The sequence below is a fragment of the Thyridium curvatum genome (assembly GCF_004353045.1).
Source record: "Thyridium curvatum strain D216 chromosome Unknown NODE_19_length_512963_cov_79.951035, whole genome shotgun sequence".
Taxonomy (NCBI): Eukaryota; Fungi; Ascomycota; class Sordariomycetes; order Thyridiales; family Thyridiaceae; genus Thyridium; species Thyridium curvatum.
In genome coordinates, this window is record NW_022156774.1 from 287,257 (window position 1) to 302,651 (window position 15,395).

The following is a 15,395-nucleotide window of genomic DNA, read 5'->3' on the forward strand; positions in this document are numbered from 1 at the left end:
AGCAATGGTCCTTTCTTACCACGGCCCAGAATGAATAGATATCGGCATTGGTAGAAAAGACCGACGTATTCAAACGTGGATAGTCACAATAAGAACGAGCCAACGGCATGTAGCTTTGGCAGTGTTGCTTCTTCCTATTGTCGTCCCCATAACAAGGAGAACATGACCGAGAATTCGAGCTATACAAGCCTTGATAGACTGACATTATCCTGCTGGTAACGATCTCTTGCGGAACAACTGTTGAATAGATAACAAACTATACGAACTCTGAAACTCATAGTCTGGAAAGCTCGCAGCTTCTCAGATGAATGGTGGTTCAGCCGCTGTGCTGTGTTCTGGACCCAACCTGTTTCCCTCTCAGCCCTTGGTGTTGTTGACGAGATGCAAAGGAGGGGCAAGCGCAAGAAACCAATGCAAGATCAACGCCGATACATAACAAGAAAGACATTAGCTCAAGCAGCTTGCACCTCCAACTAATGTAGGCAAGTGGAACACAGGACATTATCATTTGTGGCGCCAGGGCGGCTCGCCTAATTCGACCGTGTCTGTCGAGAGCTGATCTACACTTCCTAGGTATTTGAATCAAAGGCTGCGAGCCCTACCAAAACAACCGCCCGCCTTAGATGCCAAGCCTAGCTCAATAGCTCAGCTAGCTACATGAGCCGGGGGCTTTTTAGTGCCTCCCCGAGCTGATGGGGGCCATCAACGAGGTAGGAATGTTCTCTCTCGTGGTCACTCGAGCACAGTATGGCAGAAATGCGGGAGCTGGTTTCTCGGGCTTTGTGGTGGACAATCCATCGTAAAGCCTTACAAGGCTTTGTGTAGTCATGGTATGTAGGCATGTGTGTTGCATCAAGAGGGAGACACCGGCGTCGCGTGATGCGTGAGCTGTTGCGTACGGAGTAGAGGCCCAGCGAGCACGATCCAGTCCCGGCTGTCGCTCGGCAAAGGTGAGGATGGCCCATCGCAAGACTAGCGAGCCATTCCGGGTCTTGCCTGTACTGCAACTCCACTGAGATGCCCGATCCCGATTCGCTACGACCCCAGATTACAGCCAGTGGCTGCCCAAATTTTGCAATGCCCGCCCATTCAACCGTGTCACTCGACTTTGTTGATAAGGCACATGGGGACGGGGGCAAGCTCGCCAGGCATAGGCCAATTGGCTCTGGAAAAGGTCTCTCAGTTGGCAATAACGCAGGCAGCGGGATGAGGGGGGATGGGAGGGCAGATAAGGTTGGGCGACCGATCCGTGGATCACCACAGACGTCAGGGTTACAGGCCCTTGCACCATCGGGTGGGAAATTGTGGGCTAAGTAAGTACCTACGCGCATGTGCGTAATTGGCACGAAGCCACAAGAGAAGCGGCCTGCAGACGCGACGTAGCGCGACATCGGGCACTTTGGTTTTTTTCTTTCTGTCTTGCAGGGATAGATAGATTCACGCCCAGAGCTCGCTGGGTAGGGGGTGGACATTGAAGGGAGGGAAGGGCAGGGTTGAGTTCATCCCACGATGCACTGTTAGGTAACCGTATTTCAGTTTGCCAGTGTTTGCTTCACAGCAGTGTACTGTTTGCCCCATGACTCGTATCCCGCAGTGAGACATGATGTGCCGCCGTGGGTTTCTGGATTTCTGGATTTCTGATCGCGACATCTCATTGTCCTCTGGCGTCGCGCACGCGTCCTCCAGCCAAAAACCCGGAGTTACTTCAAGCCAGCGTGGTGAGGAGCGGGAAGGGCAATCGACGACGAGGAGACAAAATGCAAAAGCGCCTGCTCTTTTCTCTCGTCCTGCTGACCTTGCAGCCAGCAACAGGACCGACTCGAGACGCGAAGCGGGCGTACACCGAAGTTGGTGAGCGATAATTGGTACCTGACGAGGGACGGTTAATGTGTGAGCAGGGGTCCCGTCGATCCACGCATTTTCTGGGTCCGCCGGGAAGACCGGCGACAATGCCTGGCAACCTGCTCCGGGGGGACACTCAGGCCATGGACGTGAGGCCAGAGATTTGAGGACGTATCCACAAGCCCAGAGCTGTCTATCCATGGTTGCGATCTTGGCAAGACAAAAGGCAGTGCGCGCAACTTCTCGAGGTTCTTGAGCTCAGTCAGACCCGGACGATGTCAGGTTCTCGGGGTGGACCTGGGGTGCCGGAAGCCTGGAATCATGCAATTTCAGAGCCAGGATCAAGGTTGCGGAAGACGAAGACACCCTGGGTCCGACAAAGAAAAGATGTCTGTCAGAAAGAATGCTGCTGCATGACACTAGCGACTGGCAGGGCCAGGGCTGCGGAGTAAAGCAACGATCTTCCTCCCGAGATTCTCCCATTTCCTGGTTCCAAGGGATGACAGCTCGCGCGGCATCGACTGCTTTAACTGCGTCGTCCATGTTGTTTTCATTGGCACTGCGACTTTCGGGGAGGGAGGGCGGCTGAGAGCCATCTTTAGGTACTCTGCGAAATACACCAAGAAAGCTGATCCTTCAGAGTGCAGGCAGGGGTCTTGACAACCCCGTAATGAGCCATGTCAATCATCAGCCATGCTCGCGCATACATAATGGAGTTACATTATGTACGTACAGACGCCCTTGGCAGTACTTGTACGTGCTACTCTGCCGGAGCCACAATCATCATCCTTGGGGCTCGCCTTCATTCACCCAGGCCTGCATCCGGTCGTTGGGACGGGCTGCTGCCACCAGTCTGTACTCCCTAAGGTACAAAAGAGGTGTGAACATGCCCACAGCCCACATGGCGGCGCAGAGAGATCTGGTCATTACTCAGATCACCCCTCCCTGGCGATCTGGGAGTCTTCCCACTCTGGTGCTACCCCGCCCTCCCTGGTTTGCCCTCGCGCTCGGGATGAGTCCAAGTTTGCTTTTTCGACTGGACAATGGCCCTGGCTCGTCTTGACTCTTTTTGACAATATGCCAGCAAGGGAGGGAAGACTGGAAAAAGGACACTGGTGGAGCACAGGCCGGCTCCCGGAGAGGCATGCCAGGTCTCAGATCTTGCCGTTGGGCATCATATCACGCTGGGCATTCATTGCCTTTGTCCGTGGTGGACGCATGTGGCAGAAGCATATGCTTCTGTATCTTCTGAGGGAGGCCAGCCTTTCAATTCCTCACAGATGCGGTGCGACGAGGCCTTCAGTGATCGCACGAAAAGGCCGTTTGCGTATGACCCCTCCTGACCTGTGGAACGCTGGCTCTGGAAGCCATTCGACGAGAGCAAAACCGTCCTGGCTTTCGACATATCCAGCGGATCACTTCTGTGTCCTGCCATCTGCCTTGGCATATTCTCTGAAGCTCTCCCCAGGTACTCGAACTAACAAGTCGCTCAGCTGCCTACTTAGTACTTACGGAGTACTGATGCTGGGCTGGGGAGAGCTCTCTTGCGCTATTCACACACCTCCCTGTGGTCCATCCAGCCGGTCCAGTCTCAAAGCTCCCTACTCCGTAACTCTGAGCTCCCGCCCCGAGCCAGTATTTCTTGTACGGAGTACAGCACTGAGTTTGTGTCTGGATGTTTTATCCCCGGCTTTCTCTCTCACGAGCTGTCAAACCACACACACACAACACACACCACACACACAACACACACCACACACACAACACACACAACACACACAACACACACATACACACACTTTGACAAACAGCACAGTGCCAATGCAGAGAATGGCCTACAGGCCACACTCGTCCGAGGATGTCTGAGTAGGGGAAAACGTTCTCACTCTCAGTCTCAGTGTGGCCCTCTCCCCTCCTTCTTTCCCTGTCGCTCCAGTGGAGGGTTAGGAGCCTCTTTTCGTAATAGTGCAGCTTGTGCGGACCAGGTACCGGGTATAGCGCCATCGCCCAGAGAGGGTACCAGCACGAGCCGGCGTCGTTAGCATGGCCCCGACTGACCAACCCAGCCCGCCTGGGATCGCCTTTTGGTGCTCGAGCTCGACACCCCCCTGCTTTGCTTTTTGGAACCATGGCCCTTAGCCTGCTGGGCTGCCGGACTCGCTGCCCTGTTCCAAGGCCTCCAGCGCATATGACTGGCTCGCGGGCAGCCTTTCTTACTTTCCCATGGTTTCCCAAGGCTTCTCTGGCTTGCTCCCAAGCTCCACCACAAGCCCACTAGACTCTTACGAAGACAAGCGCAGAGCCCACCGAGAACCCACCTCTGGTCTGCCTAGGGCCAGCTACTACTGTTTGCAAAGGTACCAACCATCACCCTCCAGGCTTGGCTTCGAGAGGTGCTCTTTGTTCTCCTCACCAACTAAACCTGTCCTTGCCAGGTTTTTTCCTCTCTCCCTTTCTCTCCTCTGTTCTCTTCTTTTGGTTCCGGCTGACTTTGGGCTCCTCTGGCTGGGCTGGAGCCAATTAGTGTCTGTGTCTGGTGTGATAGTTATTCTCCGAGCAGGGTTTCCTGGCACGAAAGATCCCCAGCTAGGTGGCTATGTACTTCGTACTAAACCGTACTTATATAGCGAGAAGATAACATTTGTTCCCAACATCCACGATGAAGCTCTTTGGAGCATTGCAGATCGGTCCAGTCTGCTACGCCGGGCAATCCCCTCCTGCTTGCCGCACTTACCTGCTCATCTGCGCATCTATGTGCGTGTTTTGTCCTTGCCTTTCCTGCTTGTCCGGAGAGCGCAGAGGAAAACAGAGGGGTACCTGCTTCACCTGACCTGGGAAGGCGGTACTTGGCGCGCGATATGTAGCCTCCCTGCCTGCCCACGGTACCGTACCGTCCACCCATGAGATGGAGGAGCCCCGGCCGGTCGGACAAGTACCTCCTGCCCACTCGTGCTTGCGTGCTGGGCAAGTACAGTGGGTGCAGGTACCTCCCGTGCCTGTCCATCCCTCCCATCCAGCCCTCCAGACTCTCTGGTTGCCTCGTCTGTGTGCCTGTACCTGCCTGTCTCTGTCCGTCTGGGCTGGACTTTTGTGGCCCTTGTGGCTCCATCCTTTCCTTCCCTCTCCATTTCCCTCTCCACCGTAACGCATCATGGATGGAGCCCAGTTTTTGACTTTTCCACTCGTTTCTCACTACTGTCCACGCTTTCCCTCGACCCTCACCCACCATCCGCAAATAGCTCGTGTCTCCTCCTCCTCTTCTTCTTCTGACTCTCACTCGCCTGCTCTCACACACACTCTCTTCCCTCTCCTCTCTCCTCCTCTTGTCGTATCTCGGTTGTGTTTTGTTTCTTGTTCGCAAATTGCAACACGTAACCCTTATATACCTCTTGTCGTCGTACTGCGATTTGAAAGAAGCATATCTTTTGTGTGTGTTTTCTGCTCGTTGTAGTACCTCTTCCTTCGACTGCGCCTGCGAGCTTCCACTTGGTTTCTCGCCCCCCTTTCGACCACTTCACGATATCGACCGATTCCGACGCCGTCCCTCCTTGACGCATCTCGTTCTGTGACTCGCACGCATTCTTCGCCTCGTTCCTGTGCGAAATACCCTGGCAATTGACCTCGTCGCGAGCCAATTGCCCCTTGTATCATCACTGCTGCCGAGTTTGAACGGATTCGCCCGTGTGCCTTTTTGTCTTCCTTGAAAGGACCCGGTCTTACTACCCCGGAGCTCTCTGTACAATTCTTTGGGCCTCTGCCTGCTCTGCGATTTTTTGAAAAGTAAGTGCGTTTTCTTTTGGTACATGGAGGATATTTGTTGTTGCAGTTTCCTTTGTCCCCATGGAGCATGGAGGTGAGCGGGAGCTACGGAATCATGAGCCATGGATCCTGGACAGCTGCGATGTTTACCGACCGATCCTCCCCGATACTGTCGAATCTGTCCCTGGAGGACTCCCCGATTACGCGCCCATGGGAATCACAACACGTCTACTAGAATAAAGGCTGGTCTGGTCGTGGTGGGGGTTCGTGATGGCTTCAAGGCACTCGGGCTGCTCGCCTGGCTCGACTGTGTGCGTATGTAGATGGCGAGACTCGAGGGGAGGATGCCCAACCCTGTTCCGGCGACCTGCCGCGCCGTTTGCGACGCCATTGCCTTGCCATCGCGCGCGCCAGACTGAGTGTGTGGCCATCATGCGAGCATGATCGATCTTCAAAATCACACTTGAAATGGGTTTGGCTGGGGCCATGCGACAGAGGCGACGTGCCATCGTCCATCAACCTTGGTGCCATGGCGGAAGGGCTCAAAGGGACACTGGCAATATGAAGCGCGAAACCTTGTCTGCCCGCGGAAACGCTCCCACGTCAGCCACGCTGTGCCTTACGCCGTGAGGGCGAAGAGGCAGCTGGCTAGGCGCGCACTCGCGTATCTTGCCCGACTCGATGTGGCTGTTCATACGACAAATAGGCCTAGGGTGTTGGGGGGACGACGACTGCCGCGCGTACTCACGGCAACACGGGGTTTGGCCATCAACGCCCTCCCTGGCCGAGCCCGTTTGCTTCAGTATATTGGTGCCTGGAGGCTACTGGAGCAGTGTTGGATCGGCTTGGTCCCGGCAACTCCCGGCAAGTCCTGGCAACGAGGGGACTTGACGGCCACTCGAAGGACCGTCACTGTCTGTCCACCACGGTGTTTCAACCAGAGGTTTTCTCAAATACTCCGGCAATGAACTGTCCACTCGTCCAAAGCCTGTTGGAGAACAGAACAGCTCTTGCCTCACTGCAAAGTGCGGCTCTAGCTGCCGGTGGTTCTTGAACAGTAGCCCTCCGGAGTTGTCAATGGAAGTCTTGCGCTTCTAGTCCTTGTTGTTGTCTGGGCTTCGATACAACTGGAAGCATACCGAGGCTTTGGTCGTTGTGGTCCGTCAAGTTGGCCTGGGCCATCACTACATCCGGTATCATTGCCACAAGCTGTGTTTCTCAACCTCCGGCATCTCGGAGTGTATCTCGCCCTTCCCGACAAGCCGCGCCGAAGTTCCTTTGCCAGGGACTCTTGTCAAGGCTTCTACCCGCTGTCCAGTCCGAGTGATGCGGCTCATGGCCTCTGGCACGGATCGAATTTCGGACTCTCGCTCGGTTCATCACGATCGACACTTCTCAGACTTGTTTGCCAAACCCAAGCATCTATGGTTCTAGCTCACTGCTTCTTCCGCTCCATGGCTATATCTCTTTTGATTTTGCATATCAAGCTTCTCTTCTTGGCTGCCATAGCTGCTATGCAGTGCATCAGACTGACAGATGAGCTCTCAGATCGCCGTCTTTTCTGGATTGTGCCCTAGTTGCCTGTCCTTCCTATTTTCCGTTCGCACATTCTTGTTGAGCGGTATATCTCCTTCGGACTTCCAACCAGCCACCGCTTTCGATTCATACGATCGCTTCCTGGCCACCCGTGCAGCTTCCTGCCCGTGTTGATTTTTGCAGCATCTGCACTTTGATCTCTGAGGAGTTTCGTCGCAATTTTTGAGCCCTTGGTAAGTTGGCAAAGTTCAAACATCCCCCCCCCTTTTCTTGTTCATGCGATCCTTGCTATCCCCCAAACCCAACCTCTCATCTTGCCGGGGTTCTTCATGGGTTAGTGCCCGTTTTGTCTGAGGTTCCTGTGGCTCAGCAAGAAGATGCCTTTCGTATCCAAGCCCCTGTCCCACGACATCCTTCTCCATATATCGTCTCGCACGGCTACGCAACAGCACGTCTTTTCATATCAACAAGAATGCGCTTGGTGTGTCGGCTCCACCGCCTCCATCTCCCGTAGCATTTATTGCTTCGCGAATCGGGCTGGGCTCGACCCCGGAGATGAGTCGCCGACGTCAAGTGATGACGACTATCATTGGGACCATCACATGTCTTCCACTTCCCCTATCCTGTTTCGGTATCGTACTGCGTTCAGTGACTGCATATTCCTCCGTCTGCTGTTGTTCTTTCACTACATTTTCTCGTATCTGCCAAGCAATGTGTGGGCTTTGCAAAGGGTTGAAGTATAGCATTGACTGGACGGTACCCTCTGGATTCTCTATCGCGGCGTTGCCTGTCAGTCCCAAGGCACTCAGCACTCGTCGAGGCTGGACTGTAGATGCTATCGTCGGTTGTTTCTGGCTTTCCTCTTCAGCCCACCTGGGGTGGCCGGTTGTCTTGGAGAGACAGTCTCTCCACGGCGAGGCTCTAGTACATTAGTACATTGGTGTGGCCTCCGTCGGCTATCCTTGCTTTCCAGATGTTTCATCTACTGTTGTTGACAATTACTGAAGCCGTATCCGTCGGCCAAGTCCGGTCAAGATGTTCACTGGAGGGAGCCTTACCTTTGGTCCCTGCATAGCACTGCTTGGTTCTCCTTGAACATGAAGCTGGTCTCCCCCTTTCTTTCTCTCCACTGGGAAGTCTTGTCTCTTGCACTCTTGCACATAACACACCCTCCCAAGCCTTTTCTCTTGTCGACCTGTGCTTGAGCCGCGGCTGCTTAGTTGTTAGCTGTTGGCCGCCCTGTGCACCATCATCCCAGGCCGCACCCCTACTCAAGCAGTTCAGATGCTTCCGGAATTGTTGCTTGTGAACAGGATCCGGAAGCTTCTCTTGCCGCCCTGTGCTTGAAGCCTTTGCTGCTCAGCCGTTCACTGTTTGTCGCCCTGTGCTTCGGCGTCCTGAGGCCGACTCCCTATTCAGGCCCTATCCCTATTCAAGCTGCAGAGAAGCTTCCGGATCTGTTATCTGCGAAGACAGTATCCGGAAGGTTCTCTCGATGCACTAGCCCTGAACCTCCCACTATTTAAACCCCTCTTCCTTCCTCCCTCTGCCCTTCTTTTTTTTCTCTTCTCCACCATCACCAGTTTTTTGTTCGATTTCCAGATTCAAAAACTGACTTCTCCCATCGAAAGATCCCAACGATTATCTCCAACATCTGCTACCTTGAAGCATCTCGACCTACGACCGTACCTGTTCAATCTACGGGATTTTCCATCATCGAGTGAGTTTATTCTATCGGTCTCTGCCAGACCTCGTCCCTTCTGATCTTTCAAGACGCGTCCTGCGTTTGTTTACCTCTCCCGTGACCCCTCGGTCTTCGGTCCCTTGAATATTTTCCAGTCCTTCATCCCAACCATCCCCTTCTACCCCCTCTTCTCTCTCTTCCTCTTCCCCCAAGACCTTCCACAATCCACATCAATCACGCTACTTCCCACTCTGGCCAACGCGTCCAACGCTCCTAACTTTCCCCTGCCCTGCCCTTCCCCACGTCCTTTCCGCACTTCTCTCGCTTCTTAGAGAGTGCCGACGCCATCTTAGATCATCTCGTCACTCTTCTCTCCACGGCATTCAACCTTCTTTTGCCCTGTTTTGTCTGTTTTATCCCTTTCTTCTGGTCCCCTTGCCCTCTCGGCCCTCTCGAGCCCCAGTCTCTCGAGCAGTATCAAGGCATCCCGAGACGAACAAGAGTACGTAGCTCGTGGCCGTTGTCTCGGACAAGCCAGAGCGCCTTTGTTCTCCGTCCATACTACTTTGCTCTTGGTCTCCTCTTGTTTTCATCCCCGCACCACATCTCACACTCTCTCCATCATGCCCCAGCACCTCTTGAATATCAAGCATCATTTCCTCCGCACCTCCAACCATCGAAGCATTATTTCGCCGGGGCTGTCATCTTCATCCTCGGCAGAACCACGTCTCCTGCCCTTCACTTAGCTGAAAAGTGAGGTGGCTGTGACCAGTTCCGTTCCCCTGGCCCAAAACCTACGGTGCTCCTCGCGCCTTTCTTGTCACTACACATCTCTTCCTTTCTCGGCAATCTCTAGGAGATTTGTCGTGGGCTGTGGGCCCTCGTTCTTGCGTTGATCTGCCTCTCGTCATATCTCTTCCCTTGTTACGACCTTCCTTACCCTTTTCTTAGCTCTTCTCGGGCTTCTTCATCGTTCGTCGTTGCGAGCCGCCTTGCCACGCCTCGAGTCCCGGTTTGCTAACTCGCACTTAGCCATGTCGAACTTTCAGGAGCCTACGAACGGCGGAATTCCACCACAGAATGGAGGTGGCGCCATGAATGGCGCGATGGACACCTCATTCCCCCCGCCGCCTGCCATGGGTAACCAGGGCGGAGACTCTGCGAAGACTCTTTGGTAGGTTTCATTCTTGGACTTGCCAAATCCGATGTACTAATCTCTGCACAGGATGGGTGAGCTTGAACCCTGGATGGACGAGGGCTTCGTGAAAAACGTTTTCTCCACCGTCGCCGGGGAAGATGTGAACGTTAAGGTCATTCGTGATCGGAACTCCGGGTATGTTTTTTGCGCCCTAGCGCAAAGACTACTTTACGCACATAACTAACTGTCTTTTCCATAGTAACGCCGGATACTGCTTCGTGGAGTTCGCCACCCCCGAGGCCGCGAACAAGGCTCTGGCGTTGAACGGGAACGCGGTCCCCAACTCGTCTCGCGCGTTCAAATTGAACTGGGCGTCCGGAGGCGGTCTGATCGACCGTCGGTGAGTCATCATAGACAACGCCGTCCTCTGTTCGTAGCTAACCACAATACGTTCTAGTGATGATCGAGGACCGGAGTTCTCCATCTTCGTCGGGGACCTAGGTCCCGAGGTAAACGAGTTTGTTCTCGTCTCCCTATTCCAGGCGCGTTTCCCGTCGTGCAAATCGGCAAAGATCATGACGGACGCCGTTACTGGACAGTCTCGCGGGTACGGATTCGTTCGCTTCTCGGACGAAGGCGATCAGCAGCGGGCCCTGCTCGAAATGCAGGGTGTCTACTGTGGAAACCGGCCGATGCGGATTTCCACCGCAACCCCGAAGTCACGGTACGTCTAGTGGCCCTATTACTTATTTCTTGCTGTCACGTACTGACCGGATAGTAGAAACCACGGCTTCCAGCAGCAGGGGCAGCAACAAATGCTGCCGCCCCCTGTTCAGCCTGGTATGAACTACATGGGCATGGGCGGCCCGCAGTTCTACCAGCAGGGGTTCAATCCTATGGCGGCGCAACCCATGAATCAATTCACCGATCCCAATAACACAACTGTGTTTGTCGGTGGCTTGTCGGGCTACGTTACTGAAGACGAGCTTCGCTCGTTTTTCCAGGGCTTTGGGGAGATCACCTACGTGAAGATCCCCCCTGGAAAGGGTTGCGGGTTTGTACAATTCGTACACCGGCACGCGGCAGAGATGGCCATAAACCAAATGCAAGGTTACCCCATCGGTAACTCTCGTGTTCGGCTGTCTTGGGGCCGTAGCCAGAATAACTCTGGCGTCGGCACGCCTTACCGGCCCGCACCTCCCCCGCCGCACTACGGCATGGGACCGCAGGGTGGTCCGGGTGGTCCTTACGGCCCTCACCACTTCGGTGGTAACCCCGCGCAAGGCCCTCCTCCTGGCGGCATGCAGGTGAGTAACGACTTTCCCACAACGAAGCTGACACGATACTAATCAAGCCTCTGTTGAACAGTAAGGGCTCGTTTCACTGTCCAGTTACCACATGGCAACGGAGTTCTCAGGCTGGAGTATAGGCTGGTAAAAGTCTTCTGGCTTTTGGTTTCCTTTTTCGCTTTCGTCACGAACTTCTTGCACGTGGAACTGTCTTTATGAGCGGGACGGATGGATGTACGAGGCGTTTTCGGTTCCTACCCACCGCTCCCTACAGGTTCCTTTCCTTTGTCGTTAATTTACGTTCTTGTTATGCAGTCACGAACCCGATGCTTGCAAGTTTTGGTGCTCTAGTCAGATCTGTTTCTTTGATGAAACCTGCTTCTGCCTGCGTGATGCGTGCCATTATGTTCATATTTATGCTCCATGTGCCGGCCCTGATCTTGATCTATCACTGCTAATCTTTTCGCTGTGGCGCTGGTTTTCCACACTTGGATATGCACTGTTCCAGTTGTCCGCGACTTTCGTGATGCATCTGCCGCATGCTTGGTGATGGTTCTCTGCTGGGCCGCGGATCTCGTGATGTCTTGAACTTGGTCTAGTTGCCCCGAGCTACTATTTCAGGCTTCTCTAGGGTTCTTGCTCCTGAGATTATGTTTGTTGACAAAAAGTAGGGGGTTTTCGACCTGCATCGAGAGTGTGGGCGGTGATGGGCCCCGGGAATGGAAATGGCCGTGAGCAGGTGAGTATCTTTGGGGATGTCTTCGTCTGGTATCATGTATGTGGTAGTGGATGTAGGAAGCAGGGTAGGCATGTAGGTATAGGATAGATTTGGTTTGTCTGGGTGTTTATGCGCGTCTGGGGAAAGTTTACATGGGCGAACGGGTAAGTATCATGCGCGGTATGGGAGTATCACGAGAGTATCACGGTGTTTCGGTAAGTAGATCCGTGTCGGGATGTTGGGAGTGTGATATCTGGATGCTATGGCTGTGTATGATAGATGCTCTTCAAGACGCGAGGTATGAAAGAGCTGTGTTTGTGCTGTGCCATGATGTCCCTCGGCTTCATCCTGTGATTATTCTGTGACCGGGAGATGTGTCGCGGAAGTACCTAATGCTGAATGAAGTTGTCCTTGGTTCTTCTACTCTAGGTATAGGGATGGGGTAGGCTGGGGGGGAGCGGGAATCGAGTCTAGATCGCCGTGGGGAGCCCCGGGGGCTGGAGGGAATGGGAGAGAAGGAGCTTCGTGGAGGGCGAGGAGGGACGGTATTCGCCGGAGATCGCTGGCGTCGAGTCGAGTCCGATCGAGCGTGGGAGGGAGGGAGGGAGGAGAGTCGTGCCGGGTCGGGAATGCGCGTTCGGATTCGGATCGGGTTAGGACGTGGTTACTAGGGAATGGGGAGAGAGTAATACTCTCTGGTTAGAAAGCGGTATTTTCCAAACACGGTATCGCGAGATGGGATTTTATTCACAGACCTGGCGTCAAGAGGCAGAGGGGAGGGGGGGCCTCTGCCGGGGTTGGAAGGGGCGGACCTAGGAAGGAGAAGCGGTGGTGTAGGGAGCTCTGGGAAGCGGCGCTCTCGGTGTGTCTGAATCCCTTCTCTTCTCTTCCTTGCTCTCGAGGTGAGATCGTGGGACTTCGCTCCTCGGATCGGTTTGTCGCGTAGTTTGGGGGGGGGAAAGACATGTTCGCGGTGGCTTCGTGGTAGGCTCGGCTCGGTTTAGGGGGGGGGGGGGGGGGTGGTGGGGGGGGGGGGGGGGGGGGGGGGGGGGGGGGGGGGGAAAGTGAAGGGGCGGAGGCGACGGTGACCCGTGGGGTAGGGTAGGTTGATTGGTGAGGATAGGAGGCATCGTGGGCTTCATTCTCGGGTCTTTCCGTAACTGAATGGGGAGGGAAGCAGGCGTGGACGATGGCTCTGTAGCTGGCTCGGCTCGGGGCTTTGGGAGGAAAGTGCAGAAGGGGCGGGGGCGGAGGCAGCCCGTGGAATAGTGCAGGCACTGCCCATGATAGTAGGAGACATCGCGGGGCTTCATTCTCGGGTCTTGTCGTAGCTTGACCTTGAGGGAGGGAGACGTCGGCGGTGGCTTCATGGCAAGCTCGGCTTTTTTAACGGGTAAAGGCGTGGGGGCGTGGAGGTGCCGGTAGCCCCTGGGACAGTGTAGCAACCGTCGACGATGGTGGGCGGGTTCTCGGGCGCATGGGCTTCATTCTCGGACCATTTGGAGCTCGGCTCAGGGGGAGAGACGTGTACGGGGGGTCATGGCGCGCTCGATTGTAGGATCTGGGTGCAAACCATGGAGGAAGGAGGAGTCAAAATCCAGGGGCATCGTGGAGGAACAGTCGGCGATGCTAGGCGTGTTCGTGGGCTTCATCATCATCAGGAAACTTCATAGCTGGTTTGGTGGGAAGGTATACGGACATGGGGCTTACGATAGGCTTGGTTACAGGCTCTAGGTGTGAACGATACGGGGTTGGACAGACCGTGTAGACATGGCTCACGAAGGCGGGCGAGCTTGTAGCCTTCACCAGCTTGATCCGGAGGGAGAGAGACGTATGGACTAGGACTCGTGGTACAATCTTTTGGCACCTGGCACAAACAGTCAAGGGGCGGAGGTGCCGATGGCCAGAGGGCTCATCAAGTCACAGTTCATGACGGTGGGCAAAGGGGAGAACATAAAGCATAGCATTGCACTAAGCAGCTCTGGGGGGTGGATGGAAGAGGGATAGGCCCACGCAACTGTGCTGATATGGCGAGCTCGAGAGTTGCCTGTCAAGCTACGGCGGTGACCCTACGATATCGGTCTCTGCCTCATTCCGGAACCCTGAGATGGCATCGAGATGGGGATAGATTCACTGGTGACTGCCGAGAGAGTAGAAAGCATCGAGTGGTGGGATGCAAACATCGGACTCAAAGTGGTGGTGGAGGACTTGAAAACACCAGGCAAAGATTCCCAGATCATAGACAGCTTCTATCTAGGATGGAAAAGAGTCCTTCACTGAACGGGTATGGAATTGTGATTGCACCGATACAATTGGTAGGACCAAAGGTAACACCGGAGGCGGAGACGGGCCCAGGGGGTTGTCTTGGGTCATGGAGGATGCCTCGGTCTAGTGGAGGACGCTGGTCCGGGCAAATATTCTGGTGATCTCGAAAGCAGAGTCCTAAAGGGCTTGAGATGCAGGTCCTCACGATCTATTACCAAATCACAAACATACTGTTGAGAGATGGAGAGACATCACTTCAGGTCTAAGTGCTTGACTTCGATTTAGGTAAGTTGGGGGAGCAGCACCGAAGTCCATCATTGGGAATAGCGTCAAGTACCGGTACATGCGCTATATCAGCCTACTACAGGACTCGGCGCTGGAAACGGTTTATTGATGGGGATTGGTATGGTTGTTGGGAGGCTGAGCAAACGGCATTTGGGGCAGGAATGGCGGATCGACAGCATCATCTCCAGGCCTGTGCAATTCTAGAATACATTACTCGAGCGGAGTCATCGATTGGAGAGCATATCCGGACTGACATTGCCTTCCTTGACAGCTCCAGCAAGATGTGCTTTGTTGTGGCCGGCGAGGAACACCCCAAGCCAACACGATGGTGAAAGGGGCTCTTGGGGATATGGTATATCTTTAATGATGTTGTGGCTCTCCATGGGGAAGGGCAAGCTTAGCAGGTATGCCTGCCGCAGTGGTGTGTGGCTGTCGTAGGAATTGTGTTTGGCTCAAGGAGTGGACTTCTCGTAAAATACAAAGGCCATGATGAACTTGGGCGGAATTACTATTTTCAATGGGGGCAGGATGCTTTTGTCCTTCAAGAAAACATCCCCAAAGGGCGGATGTGTTGGGACATAAAGGGTCAGATCTATTTTCTGGAAATCCGGGCCTTGTCCATTATTTTCTACCTCATCAAATCACTGACCTTCTCCGCTGGATCCCCAAAAGCCAGTCGTCACTTTCCTCAAACTCCAGACCCTGGGCCTTCACTAACTGCATAAGATAGCCTCTCACTTTGGGCAGCATCGAGATGCGGACTTCTTCATCATCAAACTCCACTCTCTGAGGCCTTTCGAGACATCATGGCACACAGCCGGCAGTGGACTGGCTACTTCAGATCGAGATCCTATCCTCATCATCATGGACAGCCTGGGA

General features: G+C 54.4%; 2 protein-coding genes across 2 annotated transcripts; one reads left to right on the forward strand and one right to left on the reverse strand.

Moving 5' to 3' along the window:
• Positions 1-9,855: 9,855 nt before the first annotated feature.
• E0L32_004160 (uncharacterized protein) lies at positions 9,856-11,308 on the forward strand (the record flags this gene model as incomplete). Its single annotated transcript, XM_031138540.1, has 5 exons — positions 9,856-9,995; positions 10,047-10,154; positions 10,219-10,359; positions 10,417-10,683; positions 10,738-11,308. The coding sequence occupies 5 exons, from the start codon at positions 9,856-9,858 to the stop codon at positions 11,306-11,308; spliced, it is 1,227 nt and encodes a 408-aa protein (XP_030997876.1).
• A 1,078-nt stretch (positions 11,309-12,386) lies between these two features.
• Positions 12,387-12,932, reverse strand: E0L32_004161 (uncharacterized protein; the record flags this gene model as incomplete). The annotated part of the gene is made up of 2 exons (XM_031138541.1): positions 12,387-12,661; positions 12,722-12,932. 2 exons carry the CDS (start codon positions 12,930-12,932, stop codon positions 12,387-12,389), a joined length of 486 nt encoding a protein of 161 aa, XP_030997877.1.
• Positions 12,933-15,395: the final 2,463 nt, after the last annotated feature.